This window comes from Cercospora beticola, chromosome 3 (genome assembly GCF_033473495.1).
Source record: "Cercospora beticola chromosome 3, complete sequence".
NCBI lineage: Eukaryota > Fungi > Ascomycota > Dothideomycetes > Mycosphaerellales > Mycosphaerellaceae > Cercospora > Cercospora beticola.
This window is the reverse complement of record NC_088937.1, coordinates 1,174,223-1,197,704: the sequence shown is the minus strand read 5'-3', so window position 1 is coordinate 1,197,704 and position 23,482 is coordinate 1,174,223. Positions and strand designations below refer to the sequence as shown.

Here is a 23,482-nt window from a genome sequence, read left to right as displayed (position 1 = left end):
GGTACGAATTGAACTCACATATTTACGAAGCCTCGACTAATATCCCCATGCTGAACCACAAAGGGTGCGCGCATTGCACATGCAGTAGAATTTCGGCTCAGATGCACGTTACACCCGGACTGGCACGTAACGCAGGGACACTGGTAGGTTGAGGTTGATTGGTTTCAGAACGTTTGCTAGAATTCTATGACTACGCGTCCACCTCCTTGGTGGAATTCTACTGGCAGTGTTCTTCTGTGCAATAGTATGTTCACAATCTGCAGTTCCGCTTTCCGATTTGGACATATACATATAAGAAACAGTTTACAATTTCGACTTCGGTGTCGATTCTGCTTCCACCTCGGCGTACATTTCATCGATGAGTTGTCTGTATTTCTTGGCCGTTTGTGGTCGTTTCAACTTCAATCTGCAGGAGAAGAAATATTAGCACATGCTCAGGTTTGTGTCTTTCTGCAACGTGGAAAGGGCAACTTACGTCGGTGTGAGAAGTTCGTTCTCAATAGTGAAAGGTTCGAGCATCAGTCGTACGCCCCTAACATTCTCATAGCTGTTGAACTTGGCCTTCTTCCCGACCTTGGAAAGTTCGCGCAGGGCGGCCTTCTGGACCTTTTTCTCCGAAGCAGCAGCCTCAAGTGCTGGAAGATCAGTTGGAGCAATCTTCTTTCCGAGCACCTTCTCAACCCACACGGAGAAGAGATCGGGCTGGATGCCAAAGATGGCGACGAGATTGGACTGGCTGCTGTCGCCGTGCACGTATCCTTGAGCCAGGAATGGAAGATTGCCGAGGTATACGTTCTCGATACGTTCTGGTGAGATGTATTCTCCCTGCTGGAGCTTGAGGACGTTCTTTCTTCGGTCGATGATTTTGAAGCGGCCCATTTCGTCGATTTCGCAGATGTCTCCGGTCTTGAACCAGCCGTCTTCTGTGAAGGCCTTGGCGGTCTCTTCTTCGTTCTTGAAGTATTGCTTGAAGACAGTTGGGCCGCGGATCAGCAGCTCACCACGTGGGTTTGGCTTGTCGGTCGAGAGGTATTCCATGTCTGGCACATCGAGCAAGCAGAGCTCGCTGGCAGTGGCGACAGCGCCGCAGTTGCCAGCGCTCAAGTCGCCCTCCAACTGCGCAAGCGCAATTGCGTAAGTCTCGGTCAAACCATAACCCTGATAGAAGTTGTTGGCAAACACGACTCGCAAGAATTGCTGCAAGCTTGGGTCAATGGGTGAAGCACCAGAAACCATTGTCGAAGCGCGATCGAGTCCAAGAGCTGCGGAGACCTTCTTGGCCCAGATGCGATCGTACAAGAAGTGTCTGTTGGTGGCCTTTCCAGCTGGCTGCTTGATGTTGTTCAGCTTCTTGTCGACAATGTATCGGGACATCGATCCACGGAATCCAGGAGCTTCCACTGTAGCAGCCTTGATGGCACCACCAAATCGGTTGTACAGTCTCGGCACGGAGACGAACGCGGTTGGGCGCAGGAGCTTAAAGTCATCGACAAGTTCGAGGATGTTGCCGTGGAAGTATCCGATTCCAACACCGGCCCAAAGGGACGAGTGCTCAGTCACTCTCTGGAAAATATGCGCCAATGGCAAGTATGAGCATATTGTGTCGTTCGCTTGCGATCTGCTAATGCAAAGGGAAGCTGATGCGGCAGCCACGGCGTTCTTGTGTGTGAGAATGACACCCTTGGGGTTGCCAGTCGTGCCGGAAGTGTAGTTGATCGTCACGGTGTCGTCTGGGCGTGGTGGGTGGAACGGTCGTGGAGATTTCTGGCCAATGGCTTCGACATCCGAAATCTCGTGGATCTGAACACCATGCTGAGCGGCAAGAGAGTTCAAGATGTCCTTCTTCGATGTACCAGGCAACTCTCCCTCACTTGCCAATGGATCAAGCGAGATCACCAGCTTCAACGAAGGACACCTTGGGGCGAGCTTCAGCAGAGTCGGAATGTGCGAGATGGAAGAGCAGACTGAAGTCAGCTGGGCGTGGTTGATGATGAACTCAGTCGCGTCTGGTCCCAGAGTGTCGTAGAGCGAGACGCTGAAGAGCGACTGCGACATGCAAGCAAGATCGACAATCTGCCACTCTGGCCTGTTCTGGCACCACAATCCAACACCATATTGCCTACCATTGATGCCAACCTTCTCGTGCAGCGCTACAAGACCGATTCCGAAGTTCTTTCTCCGCTCTTGGACTTGCGCATATGTCTGCCACACGTATGGACCCCAGGCCTGCTTCTTTGGATCGTATGGTCGGTGTCCAAGGCATCGGTTGTTGGGCACCTTCTTCGCCGACTGTTCGAAGAACTCGTGTGCTGTGGTGATTTCGGGATCGAGGGAGTGGAGAACGCCATCCTTTTGCCTCCAGTGTCGGTACACTGCACTACGACCCTCGAGCTTGCTATTAGGGACGGCAACGGAGTATGGAGCGCCCACTGGAGGAGGTTGCACGAGCTCGGCGGCCTTATCGATTGCTATTTGGCTGGCCATGTCTGCGAATTTCTCGAATGCGTTTCTGCGGGTAGATGCAGCTGTCGCACAAGATGCGGAGATGGTGTAGCAGATTCGCCTCTGTTGTTACACGCTATCATTTCGTCAGTTCACAAGGATGCCGTGGTCCTCCGGATCGAAGCTTCACTGACATGTTGCAGACAGGCGGAGGACGGCGAGGACGCTGCGGTGCTATGACCACACAAGTGAAGGATGTACACAAGAAACAGAAGAGTAACAGAGCACAGAGACAGAGAGGCAGGAGAAGAGGAAGATTATTGAGCCACTTGACCTGCGCAGAATAATGTAATTCTGTGCTGGGATCAGTGGCCGACTGCGAGCTTCGCGATTTGGCCGAGGCATCATCGCCAGCTGACGAGCTCCGAGACCACAACTCGACTTGGCGCATCTTGTTCAGGGTCGATCTCCGTCGCAGCCCACGCCGCTCCGACATTCAGAGCGCCCCTTTGTTGCATTATCCAAAATAGAGCCTGGTTGTGTTGTTCAATATATTGTCGCTGACTGTTGGTCTTGCAAGGAGCAGATTCCGAGAAAGGCCCTAAGCACACAATCCCGGCGCAGCACTTTCACATGCCTCATGACGAGGAGTAGCATGAACCGGACCCGGACCAGACCGAAACCTTCACTCTGCCACCACATGCTCTCGGCTGCTTCCACCTCGGAGGGGAGGAGAAGCGTGATCTGGGGTGAGCCACCACATGGTATCCTTTGTTCTATTGTCTAAGCACGCGAGAGCCAATCTCTTGGAAACAAAGAGGATGCGTGCCACACACGTGTTCCAAAACAATTCCTTGACTAGGCTCACTGTGCCACTGCTGGCGGTTTAGTGATGCAACACGAAGGTCACAGTTGTTCATGTCATGCGAGCCACGACTGTCGAGACCGCGGAATGCGCTTGGGGCATACACGTCTTCAACGCCAACAAAGTCTGATGAGATGTGCGCCCAGCACACGAACTCATCGCCTCGGCAATATCAAGACTCGAGTGGGAAGGCGTATTTGAACATGACCTCTTTTGGACCTTCATACCGGGTATATACAACTCTTCTTCCAGACCTAGTTCTTTCACGAACTCGCTCATTACATCTTGTAGACCTAGACGACTGGCTTTCCGCCTGGCGCGTTGGGGTTACCTGTAACGCCACTATTGTCTTGGCCCTGCCCAGGCTTCGTAGCTGCCTGTGCAAACGACTGCTCGAAATCCGCGATGATGTCGTCAATGTGCTCGGTACCAACGGAAATACGGATGAGATCCTACAACAAAGGTTAGCAAAATAACTGAATATAAGAAGGACTCCAAAACTTACCTCAGTGACACCACTGTTGATTTTCTCCTCGTCGCTGAGTTGCTCGTGGGTTGTGGTCCATGGGTGAATTGCGAGAGTCTTCGAATCACCAACATTGGCAAGATTGGAAATGAGCTTGAAACCATCGACCACCTGACTACCAGCAGCGCCTCCACCGGTCACACCGAAAGACAGGACACCTCCAAAGCCGCGTGGAAGATACTTTCTCGCCAATTGGTGGCTTGGGTGGCTCTCAAGACCTGGATAGCTGACCCACGCGACGTTGGGGTTGTTCTCGAGCCATGTTGCGAGTTTCTGTGCATTCGATGCATGGCGTTCGCAACGCAGACTGAGAGTCTCAAGACCGAGAATCAATTGCTGTGCGGCGAACGGGTTCAGCGCAGCTCCAAGATCACGGAGAATTTCAACTCGCAGGCGGATGATGAAGGTGATGGGTCCGAAGGTGTCCCAGAACTTGAGGCCGTGGTAGCCATCGGATGGCTCGCTCATTTGTGGGAAGCGCTTGCGAGCAGCTGGAGCACCCCAGTCGAACTTTCCGGCATCAACGACAAGACCTCCAATAGTTGTGCCGTGGCCACCAATCCACTTGGTTGCACTGTGTACGACAATATCCGCACCATGATCAATTGGGCGGGCGAAGAAACCTCCAGCTCCAAAAGTGTTGTCCACCACGACTGGAATGCCAGCTTCGTGCGCAATCTTCACAATAGCTTCGAAATCTGGCACATTGTATCTCGGGTTACCAATGGTCTCGAGGTAGATCGCCTTGGTCTTGTCGTCGATCAAGCCCTTGAAGTCTTCCGGCTTGTCGCCATTGACCCACTTGGTTGTAATTCCAAGACGTGGGAAGAACACTTTAAACTGGTTGTATGTGCCACCGTAGAGGTTTGAGGTCGAAATGATGTTGTCGCCAGCGTGTGCGAGAGCAGCAATGGTCATGAACTGAGCAGCTTGGCCAGAGGCAGTGGCGAGGGCTGCAACACCACCTTCGAGGGCTGCGATGCGTTTCTCCAAGACATCCACAGTCGGGTTCATGATACGGGAGTAGATGTTGCCGAATTCCTTAAGGCCGAACAGCCTTGCGCCGTGAGCGGAATCATTGAAGACATACGATGTGGTGGCGTAGATGGGAACTGCTCGCGACTTGGTAGTTGGATCAGGCTCTTGACCTTTTCATGACTTCAGTCAGTTCTGGCCTCAAAAAGTATTCCAACACCTCGAAATCAAAAGATCTCGCGTACCTGCATGCAATTGCAAGGTCTCGAATCGCGGTTGCTGCTCTTGTCCAGCCATCTTCGATAACTGTTCCGTGAATAATGTAAGTCGTGATTTCGCCTTTGGCATACAACAGAAAAGCGCACAAGTCGACCTTTTTCTCTCCAATGTAGGAGCGAACAGAGAAAGACGGAGTGAGAAAGTTTTGTTGATTTGTTTGTGTGCAGGGTCAATTAATCCAGTGGCCCCGCCTGCAGAGAGGTCCCCGCAGCTTGAGACCTCACTCCAGGGATCTGCAGGACGGGATAGCTATGGCGTGCTCGCTAATCACAGCTGCTTCAGTGCTCGTGCTAGACTGAAAGAGAACTTGTCAGAGGCTACATCCTGGGCCAGATCCAATGGAAGGGGACAAAGTTGCTCATTAGCTTGCCGATTGCAGACGCAAGAACAATCGAAGTGCGGGTTAGGTTTGGTGCTTATAATTCGCAAGAATGGCAGTATATCGCGACTGCCGGCACACACTATTGCGAGGCGATCGCACGTTCTGCGAAAGGCTCGCTCGAACGGCAGACGCGGCACTTTGGGAGACTAAGTTATTGTTCTATTGCGAAATAGGTCACCTCCAGAGCGACATATTTGTTTGGCGGGCTTTAGCTCATCAGCCGGCCTCCGAGTTCAAGTATGGTGCGGAGGAGGAACACGGGGGTAGCGCATCACCAACGCGTTCTCAAAGCGCTCGATCTCATTGCACTGACAAGACAACGCTTCAACATTAGTTCATCAATAATACAAGGGGTATCTTGCAGGGTCCTGTCTATCCTTTTCAAGCAGCGTCTCTATCGTATAAGGCTCATATCAGACATTTCGATCGCTCAGCTCAACTCGTTCCGCTGGCTCCCGGTCTACTGCTTGACGGTAGCACGAGGGCTGACGACGTGGTATCGGGAATGTGCACAGTGGTATTCTGTACGTGTCTGACGACGTGGACCTGTTCACCAGTGCTCTCGTAGTGCGTTTCGCAGGTCGTTGATGTTGGCCGCTCCCCAGGCTCATCACTCTCGTGCTTGAACTCTTCTTGGTGCACGTCTATCATTGGCAGTGGCTGTTGGCCCACGCGTAGTGGAATCAGCACAATGTCGAAGGTGCACGGCGCATCTGCCTCTGGCACAAAATGTCGTCGTTTCTGCCCGCCAATGAGCCAAGTGTCGTCCTCACTCTCGATGTGCACTACGAAGGTCTTCCGCTCATCTTCGCCATGTATCCTGAACGTGGGAACGTGGGGGAACACCTCTCTGGCACTCCAACACGAGGTGTGGCTCACCAGCACTTTGGCCGTAATGGCCTCTCCAAGAGTGAGAACTTTAGGGTCCGATATTTGCCCTGTCATGCTCGGAAGTTCCAGAGCAGTACTGAACACCATGTCGACGTTTGGCACATCGACAGAGATGGTAATACACTGCGACTCTGCCATATTTGTGCGGTCAAGCGCGAGGACCTTGTGATCGTTGTGCCATGTGCGGAGCCAACCGTCCAATGGTGCTCTTTGCTCCGCAGGCAGAGTGGCAATCAGTTCGGTCCACCCGACAGTCTCGAAATCGATCACACGGGTCTCGCGGAGGAGGGCCGATGCCTCGAGATCTGAGGCAATGGTGCTATGACGGGCACGATCGAGCAGCAATGGAACTAGCAGGCGTCGATATTGGCTGAAATCGCTCTGCCGTATGTCTGCAGTGAAGAGCTCTTCCAGATGAGACAAAAAAAGTTCATCGATCGCTTCATACCGGACCTTGAACGCAAGGGCGGCGTCGCGTTTGAGAACCTTTTGTTCTGAGTTGTGCTTCCGTGTGATCTTGTAGAGCAGTTTCACGGGCTGTGCCTCAAATGCAGTCAGAGGTAGGGGCAATGAAGGCGGCGCTTCCACGGCGAATAATGGAGAGTCATCCAGCTCCGCGCCAAGTATGGTCAGTGGTGTTTGTGAGGTGGTGCGCACGGTAAAGCTCGAGTACAATCGATCGAGCTGGAACACATCGTGTACGTCTACATCGAGAGGCAGCTCATTGGCCAACTTGATCGGGAGGTTCAGCGTAAAGGTGCCTCGTGGAGTGGTGTAATGAAGCTCCATCCGGAACATCACTTCCTTGGTGGGTTGTTCGGTAGTGTATGGCACTTGTACCTCAGCATCACTATCGGCGGCCATTTCTCCGAGGGTGAGGTGTCCGGCTTTAACGGCTGCAGTATTGTCCAGTTTAATATTGCGAAGAATTGCGTCTGCAAGGTGAAGGCGTAGCCCTGCTGTTGCCGGCTTTAGTCTGATATTAACATTTGTGACCGAATTGTGCCCAGCATGCAAAGCGACCTCGAGATGCCGCGGCTTGTCGATATGAGTATGGCGAGCCCTCTTGACGGTTGCGCAGAATGCCTGTGCCCGGGGATACAAGAAAACGAAAGCAGGTGGTTTAGTAGAATCTCTGATAGTTGTGGTAGGGTCGACCACAGTGATGCCCAAGGGTGTCGGCTCCGGTGTCGCACGCAAGTGCTCTACGAATCGCAGCTGCTTGATCCTCAATTCAACTGTGTCGATGAGGTACGGGCCATACGCTATGGTCCTTGACAAGAGCTGTATAGTGTTCGTTCCCGGCTGCAGTGCAGTCGATTGGGCGTTTTCGAGCCATACTTCTTGCGTCGAATCGTCTACGTTAACCAGGCGCACGCTCACTGCATCGAAAGTCACTACCTCGTCAAGGTAGTGGGTGACGTTGAGAGACAGCGTCAATGCATCAGTCTCCGCATCATGGTCTACAACGCGATGTATTTCGACGTTGCCGAAGAAGTCCTTGAGTGGGTGAATGTCTTCAGCGTCAAGATCACCCGCCACTTCAATCGCTTCCTGGAAGCTGCCATTGATACCGGAATCGCTCGTGTTAGTAGCGATGCTATTACCTGAGAAATTGAGCGCTTTGCTCGTCCTTCGGCGCCGGATAACTTTGCTCAGCAGTGCTAGCGTCGCACGAACAAAGTCTTGCTTCCTACCCAGCTGCTTCAGGCAATAAGCATAGGTACGAAGTCTCTCCAGGCCTAGTCTGTCCCATCCGACGTGTTCCTCTTGCGGAGCAACACGCTCGAGGTATGTCGTGGCGCTCAGCCAATCGTTCTGCTGGCACTTCAACATCGCCAGATCGCCCAACAATTTTTCCACTGACTTGTGCTGTGTAGCTGCACCAAAATGCTTGATGGCCAGATCGGTCAGCCGCTCGTACATTCGCTCAAAGTCTCGCTCGTTGCCCACTGTTGCCTTCAGGGATGGACTCAGGATGTCCAGGGGTAGGCTTCCCGAGTCTTCGTCTTCTGTAGTCTTCGTGGCATTGGCGCCTTGCTGCTCAAGGGGCGAATCACGTGAAGGGCTGACAAGTGATGAACCGGCACACCAACCGAATGTGCGAGCAAGCTGCACCAGTACCCGTCGTTGCATCATGATTAATTCTGCCCGATACGTTGCCAAGTCCGCTTGGCCTGGCAGACCGACGTGCCCTATTGAACCGACGCCAGTGCTCGTCGCTGGTCGAAAGGGTTTAGAGCCTTGTTTTCTGCTTTGTGGACGTGTCAATTCGATCGCGGCTTCAGAATCAGGCAAACTGGACGTCCGCTGTGGGTGTGTGTTCGCGCCAACACCAGTGCTCGTTGCTGGCCTGCGTATGCTGCCATTAGAGGTTCGGCGTAACCCTCTATCAATGACATCTATCAGTGCTGGCACCGCAGTCTCAGCAAGGACCTGAGATGCTACTGCCCAAGTCCACGAGCAGACCAGATACTCTGTTTCCAGGGACGATGCGGCACTGCGAGCCTGGTCCTGTCTGAGCGCTCGTGCTGCCATGTGAACGAAGCTTGAAGCTCGCCAACATACTTCTGCAGTTAGGACCAGATCTTCGCCGCCCTCTTTCGCATCTTGCTCCAGGCGTGCGGACTGTGCATTCGCAAGACGCAGTATCAGAGCCTTTTGTCGGTGAAAAATGTAGCACATGAAGTCGAACACAGATATGCTGCTCCGAAGGATACCATCTCGATAGTCTTTGCTGAAAAGAAGCTCTGTGTCGTGTTTGCTGTTTGCAGCCTCGTTGGAATCCCCATTGCGGTCGGCGTTCGATGGCCCTTTCACTCTCCGCCTAATATCATGCGTATGATCTGCAAAGCTTGTTGCTGTTCCCCGAGCCACGCCAGTTGCCAATTCGCGGAGAACGATCTCAAGCCCGATCGAAAGTTCATCGTAGATTGCCAAAGCGTCTTCTACTAAGCCTATGCTTTCCAGTGCCATGGCTAAGCCCTCCTTATGGATGAAGAAGGTACAGAAATTCCAGCCAGGGAGTGACCTTCGCGCCTCCTGCTCCGCAATATCAGCTTCATACTGTCGGACTCGCCTGTCAAAGGGACCGAGAATGAGCGACTTGAGCTTCGAAATGAGGTCGCTCCAAGCGTTCTCTCGCTCCTGTGGAGTCTCATCGTATGTTTGCGCAACAGCTGGGGTGGGAAGCAAGTCCGCCGGTGCCTCCTTCTTTACGATGCGGATTTGAGCCACGCGGTCGATGCCAGACTTGCCCGTATCGTTGAAATCAGCACGCACTCGGTCAAATACAGTCCGCGTGCCCTTGCCAATGAGCTTGTTGCCGCTTTTCCTCTCCTTGAGGTCGTCCGGGTCTCTGCTACTCTCCCGCCATCGTGGCTCGCTGGCCGCTACAGTGTCGGGCACAACAACGTGCAAGATCAACCATTCGTGAGCATCGTGGTCCTGCTTGCCCTCTGGCTGCGCGACCTCCTTCACCCACTCGCGTATCCTTTTGCGCTCGAACTCTTTGTAGGCTTCACTATCATCGCATCTCAACACATAGAGTTTGAGGTATGGACTTGTCCGGAAGCCTGGGATTTGGTGCCTTCGCTCCTTGCCCGTTTGGCCGCCTCCCGTGGCAATGTCGAGACTTCGCTGAGGCGCGATAGCATCATCTCTGCGTGACGAGGGCCGTAGAGCAGCCTGAGTCTGTTTATCGGGCACGAAATCCAAGTGCAAGGACTTGATCTGGCGGAGTGGGCGAGGCGGTGACTGCCAGTTGAGGTTTCGCAGCGGAAGCCTGGCGGCTATGTCGCGCGATACTAGGGGAAAGACTCCAGACTCGTCATGATACTCGACTGCAGGGCGGACTCAGTGGCTGTTGATCTCTTTTGCGCGGTCCTGTGCATGTGCATTGTAACACAGGGCGGACTAATGGGCTGCGTACCGGTAACCTTGGAGCTCGACGACATATCCACTCCTGAATCGTCGCGCGCTCTGCTCGCCCTGCAACATGGTGCTGACGGGCTGAAGCTGCTAAGTTACGTCGTCATCGCGAGCGTACGAACAGAGGAGGCGTGGGCGAGTGCGGGTGGCCAGAAATGCGGCTGTCAATTGAGCAATTGTCGGTCGGTGTCGGATTCTGCCGTGCGGTTGAGAATGACCGCGCTGGCTGCGACGATTGGCTCGTCACGGCCAAACGAAACATTGACTTCACCAGCTCTCGACTTTCTCCCGACGACCACCGACATCACCACCCTCGCACCACACACACCATGCGACCCGCGCTGAGACTATTGGTAGGATGCAAGAGCTAGAGCACACGGACTATGGCTGAATGGCATGCAGAACACGAGCCCGACCCTCCAGGGCGGTGCTGGACTATGGAAGAGCGGCGCTCCCGGCACACACGTCTGGCGGAAACCTGTCAAGGTTGACACCTACAAGAGTCCCTACGGCCCTCAGTATGGCACCGCACGAGCGACAACGTAGGAATTGGCAAGGCTGACAAATTGCGCAGATACAAGATCAAGCCACACGTCTTTGGCGTGGATGCAGGCAAGGGCTACTACTAGTACGTTCGCGACATACCCTTCTCAACCACAATTCGACAGCTCTGACACGCGATGCAGTGGCACACTGGCAGCTGGCTTCGGCGTTGCTGCTGGAACATTTGCGATCATGTTTTTCGACGCTGTGCCCAAGGTGAAGCAGGACATTTTGGAGAAGATTCCGTTCATTGCCAGCTTCTACCACACTGAAGTCGCACCAGAAGATAACCCATTCTAGATGTGGTGCGATCACGATGCAGCGTTTGCGGGTCTCGAGCGGAATAGATGTAAATAAGAGCACGGACACTGTATTCTAAGGAGTTTCCTTCACACATCGAGTTGCTTGTGGTTCGAGACACGACATGGATACGGCTCACGGTATCGAGGGCAGTCCTGAAAGTGCGAGTCACCTCGGATGTCAACTGACGATATGAGCAATGCATATTTTGCACTGTACTGACAACTGATTTATGCATCTAGTTCGCCTTATGTACATGAACAGCGCAGCACGCCCGTCATGACGATAACCTGGGAAGGCCTTCTGCTCGCCTCACTTCGGGAGGGGGTATCAAGCATTGGCCGCCCCTGGTGCACAGATATCAATTCTCTGCCACCGCTGCACGTCCTCGCTGCAAGCACTTCGCAACGACTCCAGAATGTCTCTGGCTCGCACGCCTGTATCTCGCCTTACCGTCATTGTCAGAACGACCGGCTCGTCGGATCTCCGAATCAAACCGAAACGTGACATCCACTCGCGCTTGCGAATGAAATATAAACCAACTTGCATTTCCGTGCACGGAGCTTGGGTGAAGAACATGTCTAACCACGACTCTCTGCAATCCAGCTTCGCGCGAAATTGAGCAGTTCGCAGTCTCACGATTCTCCCGTCCGAAGGGAAGACCGGATTGAACTGGATATGCTGGGGCGGTTGGTCGAAGGCTGGTCGCACGTCCGATGTGGTATTCAGCAAATGGCGCCCCGGAACACCTTTCGCCGTAGTTGGAGCGTGACAAGCAGATTCCGGCTTGGAGTTATTGTCGCATACAGAGTGGGAGAGCTTGCCCGTTTTAGGAACGAATCCTAGGAACATTCTCCTGAGCAAATTTGGTGAGGTCGTGATTACTGTGCGCCATTGCTGCGAGACGCGCTGAATGCGAAGAAGATCTTTCATTTCGAGGTGCATCAGGACACTCTCCAGGAGTTCAACGATGGCGAATGCATGTGAAGACATTGTGTCTTTGTTCGAATGATGTGATGCTACGGAGTCGAGGTGATGTTCTTGTTTAGTCGATAAGCCAGTGTACGTAGAAGAAGATTGAGAGCAGCGTGAGGACATGGTGAAGTATTCTGATCTTGGGGAGCCAGCGTCGTGCCTGTCAGGTAGAGCAAACGAACGTGTGCGGCAGGTGCTGATAAAATCCAAGACAACAGCACGCCCGGGCATCGCATACCATGCCCTACCCGCCTACATGTCCGCAGATTGCCCAGCGAACCACAGCCACAAAACTGGGCGCCGCGCACGATTTGTGATTGTGCTTGCACAAGTTGGATGGCGGGGCGACTTGCCAAGACCATCGGTTCGATCGTTCAAGCCTGTGGTCTGATCATGCACTTCTCACAGCTGGGCTGGGCTCACAAATCGATGGAGCGTCGTCAGTGAACGCCGAGGCGACTGTTCAGTCGACATATTACAAAGGCGAGGTGAGGTGAGGTGGGCTGCAGGCGCACCGAGAGGTGATGCCTGAACTCCTGGATTGCGCGCGGAATGCACGCGGCCCTCCACGTGCAGACAGGCACGACCCCTCCACCTCGTCATCGCAGTGCTAGGATCCCGAGCTTCGCCCTCCAGATTCGCGAACTTCGCGTCCATCGCGCGTACACTCGATTGCATTCTCCAGTCCCTACCGTCGTCATGTTCAAGAAGAAGCCCATCATCAAGCCACAGGCTCCTATGCGATCATCTGATCGACGCAAGCTCGCCGACCAGATCATCAAGGACTTCGACCTGGACAGTAAAGCCGTCGACGACGAAACTCCTGAACAGAAGGCAGAGGCAACCGCTGCTCACAGTGCTCTACGGAACTCTCTTCTCCCCGAGAACACACAGTCGACGACGTTCAAGCGGCCGGAAGCGCAGCAAGCCTCAGGCACTCTATACGTCGGTAGCCAGGATGGAGAAGAGTCGAGAATACTGTGGTTTCAGGTTGAAGGACAAATGATACCCTCAGTCTACACACTTTGGCGTCATCCCGACCTCGTGCCTTTGCTGCACACACCAGACATCGTTATCAAGAAACTGCAAGGTGGTGCAGATCTGATGATTCCTGGCCTGTTCGGCGGGCCGCCTTTTCCTCCTCGAGCTAGAAAGGGTGCCGTGGTGGCCATAGCAGCGCTTGAACGGCCCTCCATCCCTGTAGCAGTAGGAGTGTGCGTCATTGATGTCTGTGATCTACAGAAGGTAAGAGGCGAGAAAGGAAAAGCAGTGGAAAATATGCACTTTCTCGGAGATGAATTGTGGTCGTGGGGCCACTTGGGGAAGCCAGGCCAACAGCCTCCAGAAGAGGTCGAGGGACGGACCAAAATCTTACAGAATCGAGGACTATTGGAACAAGTAGCAGACCTTGACCTGGAGGACCAATATGAAGCAGGTGGGGTGGCACTTGGGGACTCTGCAACCAACGGCAGCGCCAACACCAGGGCCGTCGATGTGCCTGCGGACAGCGAGGAATCCAGCGAGAATGTAAAAGCCAAAGAATTGTCGCAAAAGGAAATCGACGAAGCCTTTCGGAACGCTTTTCTCTTTGGTATCAACCACTACAAGAGCTCCAATCCTAACGCCAAAAATTACGGCCTCGACTTCCCGCTAACGCAGACTGTGATCATGTCAACCTTGGTCCAGCCGTTTCTACCGGCGTACACACCAGAGGAGGCGCAGCAGCTACAGATCAAGAAGACATCTTGGAAGAATATCAAGAAGTTTGTCAAGAGCTTGGACAAAGCTAAGATCGTGAAATCGAAGGACAAAGATGGCAATGAGACGACAATAATCGACGTTGATTTCGATGATGCGGCTGTTGTCAACTTCAAGCCATACCGACTGCCAAAGAAGGAGAATGCGAGCGGTACATCACTTGGCCGAGGAGAAGCAGGGACAGCAAAAACCGATGTCGGCGATGATTCCATCGGGCAGAAGCTGCAAGTAATCTCTTCCTACAAACCGGCTGCCAAGCTGCAGCCTATTTTTGATGCAGTGTCCAGTACGAAGCAACAGTACACGCCGCCGGAAGTGCGTGAGCTTGTCACGGCATATCTCGAAAAGGAGAACCTCATATCCGAGACAAACAAGCGGTTGGTCAAACTCAATCCAGTCCTGGCCAACGCCGTCTTCGATGGCTCTGGCTCACTTGACAAGGAAGTGCTAGCCAAGGGCACCGTACCGCGAGATGCACTCATCGATCGCGTGTTGCACGGGATGGCGCAGCAGCACACCATCGTCCGCCAAGGGGTGGATCCGGCCAGTGTGAAAGCAAAGAGCGGTGCAGCGCCAAAAATACACATTACATTGGAGACAAGAAGTGGCAACAAGACCGTGACAAAGGTCTCTGGCCTCGAGGTCTACCACGTCAACCCAAGACCTTTGGCGGATGAGCTGAGAAAGACGTGTGCTGGCAGCACAAGTGTTGAACCTCTCGCTGGCGCCGCAAAGAAGAACGAGAAGGAAGTCCTTGAGGTCATGGTGCAGGGACCACAGAAGGATGCAGTAGTCAAAGCACTTGAGCGCAGAGGCGTTGACAAGCGATGGGTGGAAGTGCTTGACAAGACCAAGGGGAAGAAATGGTGAGCTCCAATACGAATGGTATCATGGAGCCCAGGCAGACATGTTGGGTGCTCCATCGCCCCTCGGGCTACCTCAATCTCGTTTCCACGGGTTTCCCATTGCGATTCTCACTTTTACAGCACGAAAAGAATCACAAACACAGACAGGGGCACCGCAAGAAACAGCACGCGATGATAGGTCGCGTTGTCAGTCCCTGGACGCATTCTGCACACCACAAGCCATTGAGCTCGGCCTGCCCACGATCCACTTCATCAACGTTGTTCCACCATTGTGCTGGCTTAGGCCTTGGCTGTGATCCAAACTCACCGGTGAAAGGTGGTCGCGTTTCAGAGAGGTTTCTGCAACGCTTGTCCAAGCCCCAGCCAGGCAGCTGCGAGTCTTCCGTATCTTCGGGGGTAAGGATGCGCTTTGGCGATTATTTGACCGCACAGCACAGCAGCAGCAGCAATGTCGCGGCCTTGCAGCACGTCGTGCAGGGCACGAGGTGGTCCAGAAGTAGCAATCGAGCTTGACGCCGCCTACTCGAAGCATGACAGTGTGTTCCTTTCGAGAATCTCCTAGGGCCGCCATTTCGAGACTCTCCCAGGGCCGCCGTTTCGAGCATGGCTGAAGAAACGTTCACTAATCGTGGTCGTTTAGAAGCTGCTGCCTGTTGCACCTTGACGTGCTTGTTCGATCTTGTCATATCTGCCGTTTGCACTCCAGGGCACATACGAGATGGGTTCATCACGCTCAGCCTCGAGCCATTAAACTCGAAGGTGGTTGACTTTCGAACTTTGTCTGACTTAACCTTGTTCTGGTAGGAGCTCGTGTGCCACGTAAGCTCTGGTCTCGTATTGTAGACATCTTCACTCATGCCATTGGTGTTGTTAGCTCTACCACTCCCAATCAGCAGCGTGCCGCAACGCCAGGCCGCGAGTCTGGTCGTATAGAAGCTTCGGCAAAAGAGACCAAAGATTGAAGACCCTGGGGCCGATGGCCGGGACTTTACGTGTGGCGCACGCGCTCTTCGCATTGCCGCCAATCAGGTCTCGCCGCGGAAAGCGTGCTTCGTTCGCCATGTCCCTGCTGGCTCTTTTGCGCTCTATGGTATGCTCACATGCTTCCATCGTTTGATCTGGCGGCATGTGCCTGTGCGGTGTACTGATGGACGAGCGATCTCCTTCTTATGCAGCGCTCCCGCCGCCTGCGTGTCTGCGAACAGTACCTCCCTTCGTACCTCCATAGCAGCCCTCAGCCTTCACAGTTCAACAATTTTATGAGCATAACCGCACTCCGCTTCCAGGCGCATTGAATGGCGCATGAGCATTTTCGTTTGCAGTAGCAAAGTAAAGTCGGTCGGCAGTCCCTGAACGTCAACAGCATCGCACTTGAACAATTCGCCCGAGTCACCGATCACTACCTCAGACCAGCGTCTCCAACCAGGACAACCAGATTGTGGGATCGAAAATTGGCTCCAGCAAGCAAATGCCAGGCGCAATGGCGTTGGGTAACGGCAGCGCCAAGGACAAGGACATGGACGAAAGTCAAAGCTTGACATCTTCACCCATCTTACCCGTCTACTACCGAGACTTCGATGATGATGATGAGGCGTCGTCAGAACACTACTTCCCGGAGCGCTCGCAACGGCGATCCACTGTCGGCCATGTTCTTTCTTTCTTGGGCATGACTTCGCGTCAACGACGACGAAGCAGAGACCACGACCAGGATCATCTTGGCCCGCGAAATGATGCCTTGGATGAGGGAAAGCTCAAGTCGAGCCCAGTGAGGGAAGGACGCAGACGTCGTCGCTCGCTGGCAGGCTCGATCAGAAGGACTTGTGTTATGGTCTCGGTCGCAGTATTGATGTTCTTGTAAGCTGACCTATGCGATGACGATGCTTGCAAACCTACTCACCTATTACAGTGGCGTTCTTCACATACTACAAGCTATTGTAGGCCGCGCGCGCCTTTTCTGGAATCTCGAAACCGACGAGATCTTTCTTCCCGAATGGGGTCTTGCTGGAAAACCTGGCGATGGCCTTGCCAACTACCCTACGGACGCGACAAGAGACGTGCTTCCCATCCGATGTCACTCACACAATGACTATTGGCGAAAAATCCCACTCTACGATGCACTACATTGGGGTTGCACTGGCGTCGAAGCTGATGTCTGGCATTTCGACGAAGAGTTATATGTTGGTCATAATACTGCCGCTCTGACCAAGAATCGAACATTTCGAAACTTATACATCAACCCGATCGTTGAGATGCTCGACACGATGAATCCGCACAACGCTTTCGGCAATACTACCGGACATGGAGTATTCGATGCCGATCCTGATCAGAGTCTCACTCTGCTCGTCGACTTCAAAACCGAAGGGCGTGAGACATATCCCCACGTACAAAGGCAGTTGTCCGCGCTGCGTGAGAAGGACTATCTCTCGTACCACGATGGAAAGCAATTTCACAAACGCGCTGTAACAGTGGTCGGAACTGGAAATACTCCCTTCGACATGGTCGTTGGCGACACCGAACGCCGCGAAATCTTCTTCGATGCCCCTCTCGATCGAATGTGGGAGCCTGAGCGAGAGCGTGATACCGACAGCTTAGAAATTGATGAAAGCAAGACAGGCTTTGTTGAAGGTGGCCAAGGAAATGTTGGAACTGGCATTGTGACTTCTGCGGACGACTTCAATTCTACCAACTCCTGGTACGCAAGTGTTTCGTTCGCGAGATCTATAGGCTTTGTTTGGGGAGGTCAATTGTCCGCGTCCCAGCTCAACAAGATTCGAGGACAGATCAGAGGAGCAAAGCGAAGAGGACTATATGTCCGTTACTGGGACACGCCGAACTGGCCTGTAAGCCTGCGCAACTCGGTCTGGGAGACGCTGATGCGCGAGGGCGTTGATATGTTGAATGGCGATGATTTGAAGGGGATGGCAGTGGAGAATTGGAAAGCGCGTGTACATGGGTTCTGGTAGAAATGTGGGACGGACATTGACGTGTCAGGAATCAGCGGAGATACCCCTTTTAGCATTACTACGCAGCTTGCGGCTTACAAGCATTGAATTGAAAACAATCATCAATTGATAAGAGTAATATCGCCTGGGCGAGTGCCTCGCGCCGTCTTCCCTGCGGCGTTCTGTACAAAGCCTTCGCTACCTCGCAGCCTGCAGTGCGCACATGACGGGCCATGATGTGATCGGCCTCCACGCCGCGCACTTGTGCAACGTGAGCGTTCCTGCCTACAGGCTGGAAGAGAGTCCATCGAACACTTCAACTCATCCGTCCCTATCATCCTTGCAAGCTTGGCGATTTTAGTGCGCTGTGGAAGGACGTGACCTGGAGCGCCTGTAGCATTTTGGATCGAGACATTTGAGCTCATCATAGAAGGTCGGGAATTGTTCAGTCGCCGACCACGCTCTCCTCGTCTGCTGGGGCACCATTGGCAGTCTCGCGATCATCCTCTTCAAGTGCCTGTGGCTCGACATCGACCTCGTCCTCATCCTCAATCTCGTCTTCCATTTCGTCCTCAGCCACGATGGCATTACTCTTTGGATCAGCTTTGGGTTTCCTCCCGATCCCGTTTGGAGCAGCTTTCGCTTTAGGCTTCGCTCTGCTCTTCCCGGCCTTCTTCTCCAAATTGGGCTTCTCGAAATATGCTACCACTTCCTTGAAGTTTGGCCCAAGTCTGGTCTTGTTGCGCTCCACGCGCTTTCGTGTCGCTTTGTCCGCCAGGACGCCAGCAGCCTCAGCTTGTACAATCTTGCCTGTCAGGATGCATAGCTTCTGTTCGGCGATGAGAGGCTTCGCGAGCTTGGCATCCCGAGCTTGTTGAGATGTTTGAAGCTGGTGGTCCTCATCCTCGTCTTCGGATTCAGATAGTGGATCGTCATCGACAGGGTCTGCATCAACGTCCATCTCTTCGTCCTCGTTTGAGTGGTCGTCCAGTTTCTTGCGGCTCAATTTGGCGAAGTCCTTCTCAAGCGCAGCGAAGGTCTTCAGTACCGCCTTCTCATGTTCAGAGTCCAAGTCCATAATCAACACGGTATAGTCTTCACTGATGCCGGGTTTCGCCTTCACCGTGCGTAACACAGCCCCAGACGTGTGCAAGTCTAGTAAACAGCCAGTCATCGAGAAGCAGACCTGTTCTGTCGCTTTCCTTCCATCAAGTACCATCATGGTATTTGTCACGTATGTGTCTCGTCGAAGGCATAACGGCTCCAGATCATCCAGTTCTGAGCCTACACCTGTCCTGACGGCTGTCGCCAATGCGGACAGCTTCCATCGAAAATAGAACAAGGCTGCCTCTGCAGCTCTCGCAGCGATGCTGTCCTCGAGTGCTGCCTCTTCAGGATCAGGAGCTGGCCCGGTGGAGTGCACAGCGCGTTGTAGCAAATCGACGATGAAGTCGATCGCACCGTTATATGCCTTGTCCGGATCGGTGTTGCTGCCTGCGAGATTGCCATCCTCAAGATGTGATATAGGGTTCGAAATGGTGGCAAGATGCACAATCCGAAGCAGATTGTTGCTGAGTGCCACCAATTCTTCTCGTGGTGAAGCCCCACGGACAGTCAGTGTGTCGACATTCAGCAGCTCTGCAAGATTGCTGACCACATCCTCCCACAGGCCGGACAATTTCTCCACCGCGGTGTCGTCGAGGTCTCCGTAGGATTTGGCGTGCAGTATGGCACTTGTCGCTGGACCAAGCACTTCGTCCGTGCCGTGTGACATGAACTGCTTTCGAAGATCATCGAGCAGGGCACCATTGATCGTGGGATCGGCCCGCAAGCTTTGCAGAGCAGGAATCGCGAAGACACCTTCCAAGCGGAGAACAGCAGCTGCAGTGCCTGGAGCATCGCCGAACTTCTTCAAAAGTCTGGGCAGAATATCTGTCAAGTGCCGCACGGCCTCTTCAAGCTCATCCTGCAGCTCTTCCTTTTGCTTCTTTGTGAGCTTGCCTTTCGTGTGATGGTTGTGCTGCTCCGCCAAATCGCCAAGCGTACGTTTCACTGAGGCATTGAGGACTTCCAGCAGGATGAGCTCCTCCTTCTCGCTTAACGTGCACTCATGCTTCAAATGGGATAAGGCATCGTCAGCGGCACCGTTAGACCGTGAAAGGGAGTGGTCGAATAGCAGATAACCTGCTAGGGCCTGCCAATTCTGCAGCTCGTTGATCTTGTCATAGAGCGCATTGGTGGCCAGAGTGAATCGAGAATCGGTGCCTGCAACGTTGATCATGAGACTGCCATCTGTGCCGCTCCGCTCGAATTGACTGGATCCTGGATCCTCGTTGTCATAAGATTGTAGCATCTCTGCTAAAGACTTGAGCTTCAGCCACTCCAGCCGCGGGGCCTCGAAATTCTCCTCGCTGACTTCTGGCAAGTTTTCCTTGAGGCTCTCAATGCCACCAATGTCATCCGCTTTAGCATTGAAAAGGTCATTGACATTTTCCGAGAAAAAGCCTGCGACTGCCTTGCGCACCTTTGCCTCATCGTGAAAGATGAGCCGGCCTATGGCATCGATATCGTCTGGTTCGAGCAGGTCGTTCTCCCGCAGCATACCCAGGAGCTCGATCCCAGAAATTCGCACGTTTAAGTCAGCATCAGAAGTGCCCACTTCTACCAGTCTTTGGCGGAACTTTTCCGTAAATGTCCTGAGCCCGCCGAGTTTATTGGTGTCTTGATAGAAGCGCTTGAGTTGATCGACGACTTCGTGCCTGCACGAGGCGTGCGAATCACTGAGGACCCAGCCCAGGTATCGGAGATGATGTCCGTCAAAGAAGTGTTCCGGGCGGGCCATGATCCAATCTCCGATTGCTTCAATACACTCCCGGCGAATCATTGGGTCTACATCACGATAACGATGAATGAATATGGCATCGAACCAGTCCTTCAGCAATGCCTCCATGTACTCCAGGTCGAGTGTGGCTTGCTTGGCCTTTTCTTCGAACTCCTTCACCCGCGCTTTGTTGACTCTGGATTTCTTTTGCTCTGCAGCAACTTGCCTCTGGAACGTCGGCGCCTGTTTGGCCAGCTCCTTCGCGATGTCACACATGGCTGTGATTACGCTTAACGAAAAGACGGTCGCTGTGTGTCTGAACGACCGATCGGACGCAGATGACATGGTCGAGAACCACACGCTGATGTTTTCCAGTAGGTCCGGATTGGCGATCAAAATCCCCGCAGCGGATATGGATTTGATCAACTGTTGCATGAACAGCGTGATGTTTTGACGAAATGCTACGCCGCTCTTGCCCTTTCCGATCAATGGGTAATCGGTGGGATTCGTGGCCTGATGCTCTGTTTGCAAGTCACGTAGCTTCTCAGTAGCTCCATCGGGGTCCTCGATGTCGTGCACGTTGACTTTTATGTTGCATCCCGCCGATTTGAGCAGGAAATTGATCAAGTCCGTCAAGGCCAAAGCCTCATTATCTTTGAAAGCAGCCAGCCAGTCTGCGACAACTTCATCTACGCTCTTGTCCCGTGCAAAGAGCTCGGCAAATATCCCGCCAGCTGCTTCTGCGTCTGCGTTATCGATCGCCTGCGGCTTCTTTGGTGCGCGCTTCCTAGCAGGTGCTCGTGTTGTGCTCCGTATGGGGAGCGAAAGGCCATTGGTCTGAGTCTTAGCCTTCTTCTGTGGCGGTTTCTTCGCTGCTGCTGGCTTCTTCGCTTTGCGCGACTTTTTGGCTCTTTCGCGCATTTCCTCCTCGTCAGGCTCATCCTCTGGATCATCATCCTCGTCATCTTCGTCTTCAGCGTCCAGCATTTCCTCATCTTCATCGTTGGCATCGGCTCCACCGGTTTGGTCGCGTTTGCGTTTGGCTGCTGCAGAGGACGGGACCGTGAAGTGGTCAGGTTGTTTTCTCACGCGTCCAGAGGCGCGTCTCGTGGGAGCATCGCCCGCATCTGGCGCCGGTGACACCGAGGCCGACATCGTCTAGATTCTGTCTGCGTTCGCGCGACGCGTGCGGCTTTTGCGATCGGGCTGCTTCTTCGCAGTCGCGTTGTGCGACTTGTACTGTGCCGGCGACTGTCGGGTTACGAGTAGTGCAGTATCAAGGCTGCGACATTTCGCTTCGCGTCACGTCACGCGAAGACTGCTTGCGATGCGAGCACCTGTGACGCGCAGAGTGAGTGGGCGGTTTGTAAAGGTGGTCGGTCCCGCGCGCGAGATTGGCGCAAACGAGCTTGTGTGAAAGTCAGCGTCACGCGTCAAAGGGTCACTCCACAACAACCATCGACGCGACAAATGACGCCAAGGCTCTCAATGCCTGCCCACATGCACAAACTATATTGATAACAATGGATCACGCGAGTCAAATTCGCGATTACCGGGATCCATTTCGGCTATCATGCCATGCTGATTGCGAGGAGCGATACAAAGTCCTTCAAGATGTACGAAAGGCAATGTATGTATGTTTGGGCGGAAATCCGTTCATGAACTTAGCATGCGAACAGCTCAATGACAAGATCGACGCGCGATCCCGGTCCCTATCGTAAGCACAGTAGTGCTCGCTCCCCAAATTGTTCCACAACGCTGCCCTCGTCGCTCAGCATAGTCCATAGCCAGCGTCGACCAGCTTCGACAGTGGGCGCCCCAAATTTCACCACGACGCTACCACGGACGGAAGCAGCAGACCACAATACTTTGCTGTTCGCCTCCATCTGTTGTCTTCTGAGTCTCTTCACAAGCGCAGGATCCATCAACCTTTCCTCGTCATCGCTGCCACTATCCCACTTTCGATTGCCAATCCTAGGCAAAGCCTTGAACTCCCTAAGGAAGAATGTGCTCAAAGCAGCGAACATGTCACCATACAGTATCAGCGTTCCATACACGGCTAGGCCGTCCATCCTGTGAGCCATACTACCACTGATATGCTGAGAATTGAGGACCATATTGTCCCGTAGCAACAGCTTGTGCACGCCATTGGGTTGACTGATGTGTACTTCGTTACGGCTACCATAGCGGAAAAAGGACCAGTCTTCGCCGTTCGCAGGCCGACCGTTGGAAACCCAGTCCAGGACGCATAGGCTGCCTTTATTACCGTCGCATGAAGAATTTCCGGTAGACTCAGTTACGATAATGTTGTACTTCTGCAGCTGCTCGAAGCTGCTGTTTCTAAATGGCTGAACCGGATCTGGCAGGTAGCACAGGGCTGATCCCGGCGCGAGAGTGACAGTCATAGCTTGCCGGCTGACCACGTCTTGGCTTGGTGATTTGAACAGCTTGGTGCTGCCCTGCGTGAGGAGTGTGAGGCGAGTACGAGCCTCCAGAGTGACGCCGAGGTCGATAGCATCGCCGGCCACAAGTCCACCTCCATAAGTGAGCAAGTAGACTGTATGGACCAGGGTGGCAGCTTCGTTGTCGGTCCTGACTGGTAGAGGAGCGACCAGCTTCAGAGGGTACTGGTAGTTGACTGTACGCAGTTTTGGTGTGTCGGGAGCCAACAAGGCTAGATGTATCGTTCCGTGTCCTGGTGTGGAATTGGGTAGAGCGAAGGGTTGGGACATGTTGTCCACTGATACAACTTGCTACCGGATCATTGTCTTACGGCCACAGGCACCTCTACGACACCAGCACGCAGGTTGGATAAGTTCAATCATGTTGTATGTAGAGCCGAAACAGAAACTGTTGATAACTGTCGCTCGGCAGTCACGCCTGGATGAATCAGATTGAGCTTCGGCTCGTCTCGCCAAGCCATGCTTGGCCCGTGCTACTTTACAGGTCTCGCCCGGCCGACTCCCAAACAACAACACTCGTTCTTG

General features: G+C 53.5%; 8 protein-coding genes across 8 annotated transcripts; 3 read left to right on the top strand and 5 right to left on the bottom strand.

The window, feature by feature from the left end:
• Nucleotides 1–303: 303 nt before the first annotated feature.
• RHO25_004416 (uncharacterized protein) lies at nucleotides 304–2,484 on the bottom strand (the record flags this gene model as incomplete). Its single annotated transcript, XM_023595335.2, has 2 exons — nucleotides 304–406; nucleotides 476–2,484. The coding sequence occupies 2 exons, from the start codon at nucleotides 2,482–2,484 to the stop codon at nucleotides 304–306; spliced, it is 2,112 nt and encodes a 703-aa protein (XP_023456483.1).
• Nucleotides 2,485–3,600: 1,116 nt separating this feature from the next.
• RHO25_004415 (uncharacterized protein) lies at nucleotides 3,601–5,105 on the bottom strand (the record flags this gene model as incomplete). Its single annotated transcript, XM_023595334.2, has 3 exons — nucleotides 3,601–3,759; nucleotides 3,813–4,981; nucleotides 5,054–5,105. The coding sequence occupies 3 exons, from the start codon at nucleotides 5,103–5,105 to the stop codon at nucleotides 3,601–3,603; spliced, it is 1,380 nt and encodes a 459-aa protein (XP_023457246.2).
• A 799-nt stretch (nucleotides 5,106–5,904) lies between these two features.
• RHO25_004414 (uncharacterized protein) lies at nucleotides 5,905–10,316 on the bottom strand (the record flags this gene model as incomplete). Its single annotated transcript, XM_023595333.2, has 2 exons — nucleotides 5,905–10,202; nucleotides 10,292–10,316. The coding sequence occupies 2 exons, from the start codon at nucleotides 10,314–10,316 to the stop codon at nucleotides 5,905–5,907; spliced, it is 4,323 nt and encodes a 1,440-aa protein (XP_023457247.1).
• A 303-nt stretch (nucleotides 10,317–10,619) lies between these two features.
• Nucleotides 10,620–11,133, top strand: RHO25_004413 (uncharacterized protein; the record flags this gene model as incomplete). Its single annotated transcript, XM_023595332.2, has 4 exons — nucleotides 10,620–10,643; nucleotides 10,693–10,808; nucleotides 10,865–10,918; nucleotides 10,977–11,133. The coding sequence occupies 4 exons, from the start codon at nucleotides 10,620–10,622 to the stop codon at nucleotides 11,131–11,133; spliced, it is 351 nt and encodes a 116-aa protein (XP_023457250.1).
• Nucleotides 11,134–12,807: 1,674 nt separating this feature from the next.
• On the top strand, nucleotides 12,808–14,736 carry RHO25_004412 (uncharacterized protein; the record flags this gene model as incomplete). Its single annotated transcript, XM_023595331.2, has 1 exon — nucleotides 12,808–14,736. The coding sequence occupies one exon, from the start codon at nucleotides 12,808–12,810 to the stop codon at nucleotides 14,734–14,736; it is 1,929 nt and encodes a 642-aa protein (XP_023457251.2).
• Nucleotides 14,737–16,200: 1,464 nt separating this feature from the next.
• On the top strand, nucleotides 16,201–17,695 carry RHO25_004411 (uncharacterized protein; the record flags this gene model as incomplete). Its single annotated transcript, XM_023595330.2, has 2 exons — nucleotides 16,201–16,586; nucleotides 16,639–17,695. The coding sequence occupies 2 exons, from the start codon at nucleotides 16,201–16,203 to the stop codon at nucleotides 17,693–17,695; spliced, it is 1,443 nt and encodes a 480-aa protein (XP_023457248.1).
• Nucleotides 17,696–18,119: 424 nt separating this feature from the next.
• RHO25_004410 (uncharacterized protein) lies at nucleotides 18,120–21,650 on the bottom strand (the record flags this gene model as incomplete). Its single annotated transcript, XM_023595329.2, has 1 exon — nucleotides 18,120–21,650. One exon carries the CDS (start codon nucleotides 21,648–21,650, stop codon nucleotides 18,120–18,122), a length of 3,531 nt encoding a protein of 1,176 aa, XP_023457249.1.
• Nucleotides 21,651–22,207: 557 nt separating this feature from the next.
• On the bottom strand, nucleotides 22,208–23,227 carry RHO25_004409 (uncharacterized protein; the record flags this gene model as incomplete). The annotated part of the gene is made up of 1 exon (XM_023595328.2): nucleotides 22,208–23,227. One exon carries the CDS (start codon nucleotides 23,225–23,227, stop codon nucleotides 22,208–22,210), a length of 1,020 nt encoding a protein of 339 aa, XP_023457254.1.
• Between the last annotated feature and the right edge of the window lie 255 nt (nucleotides 23,228–23,482).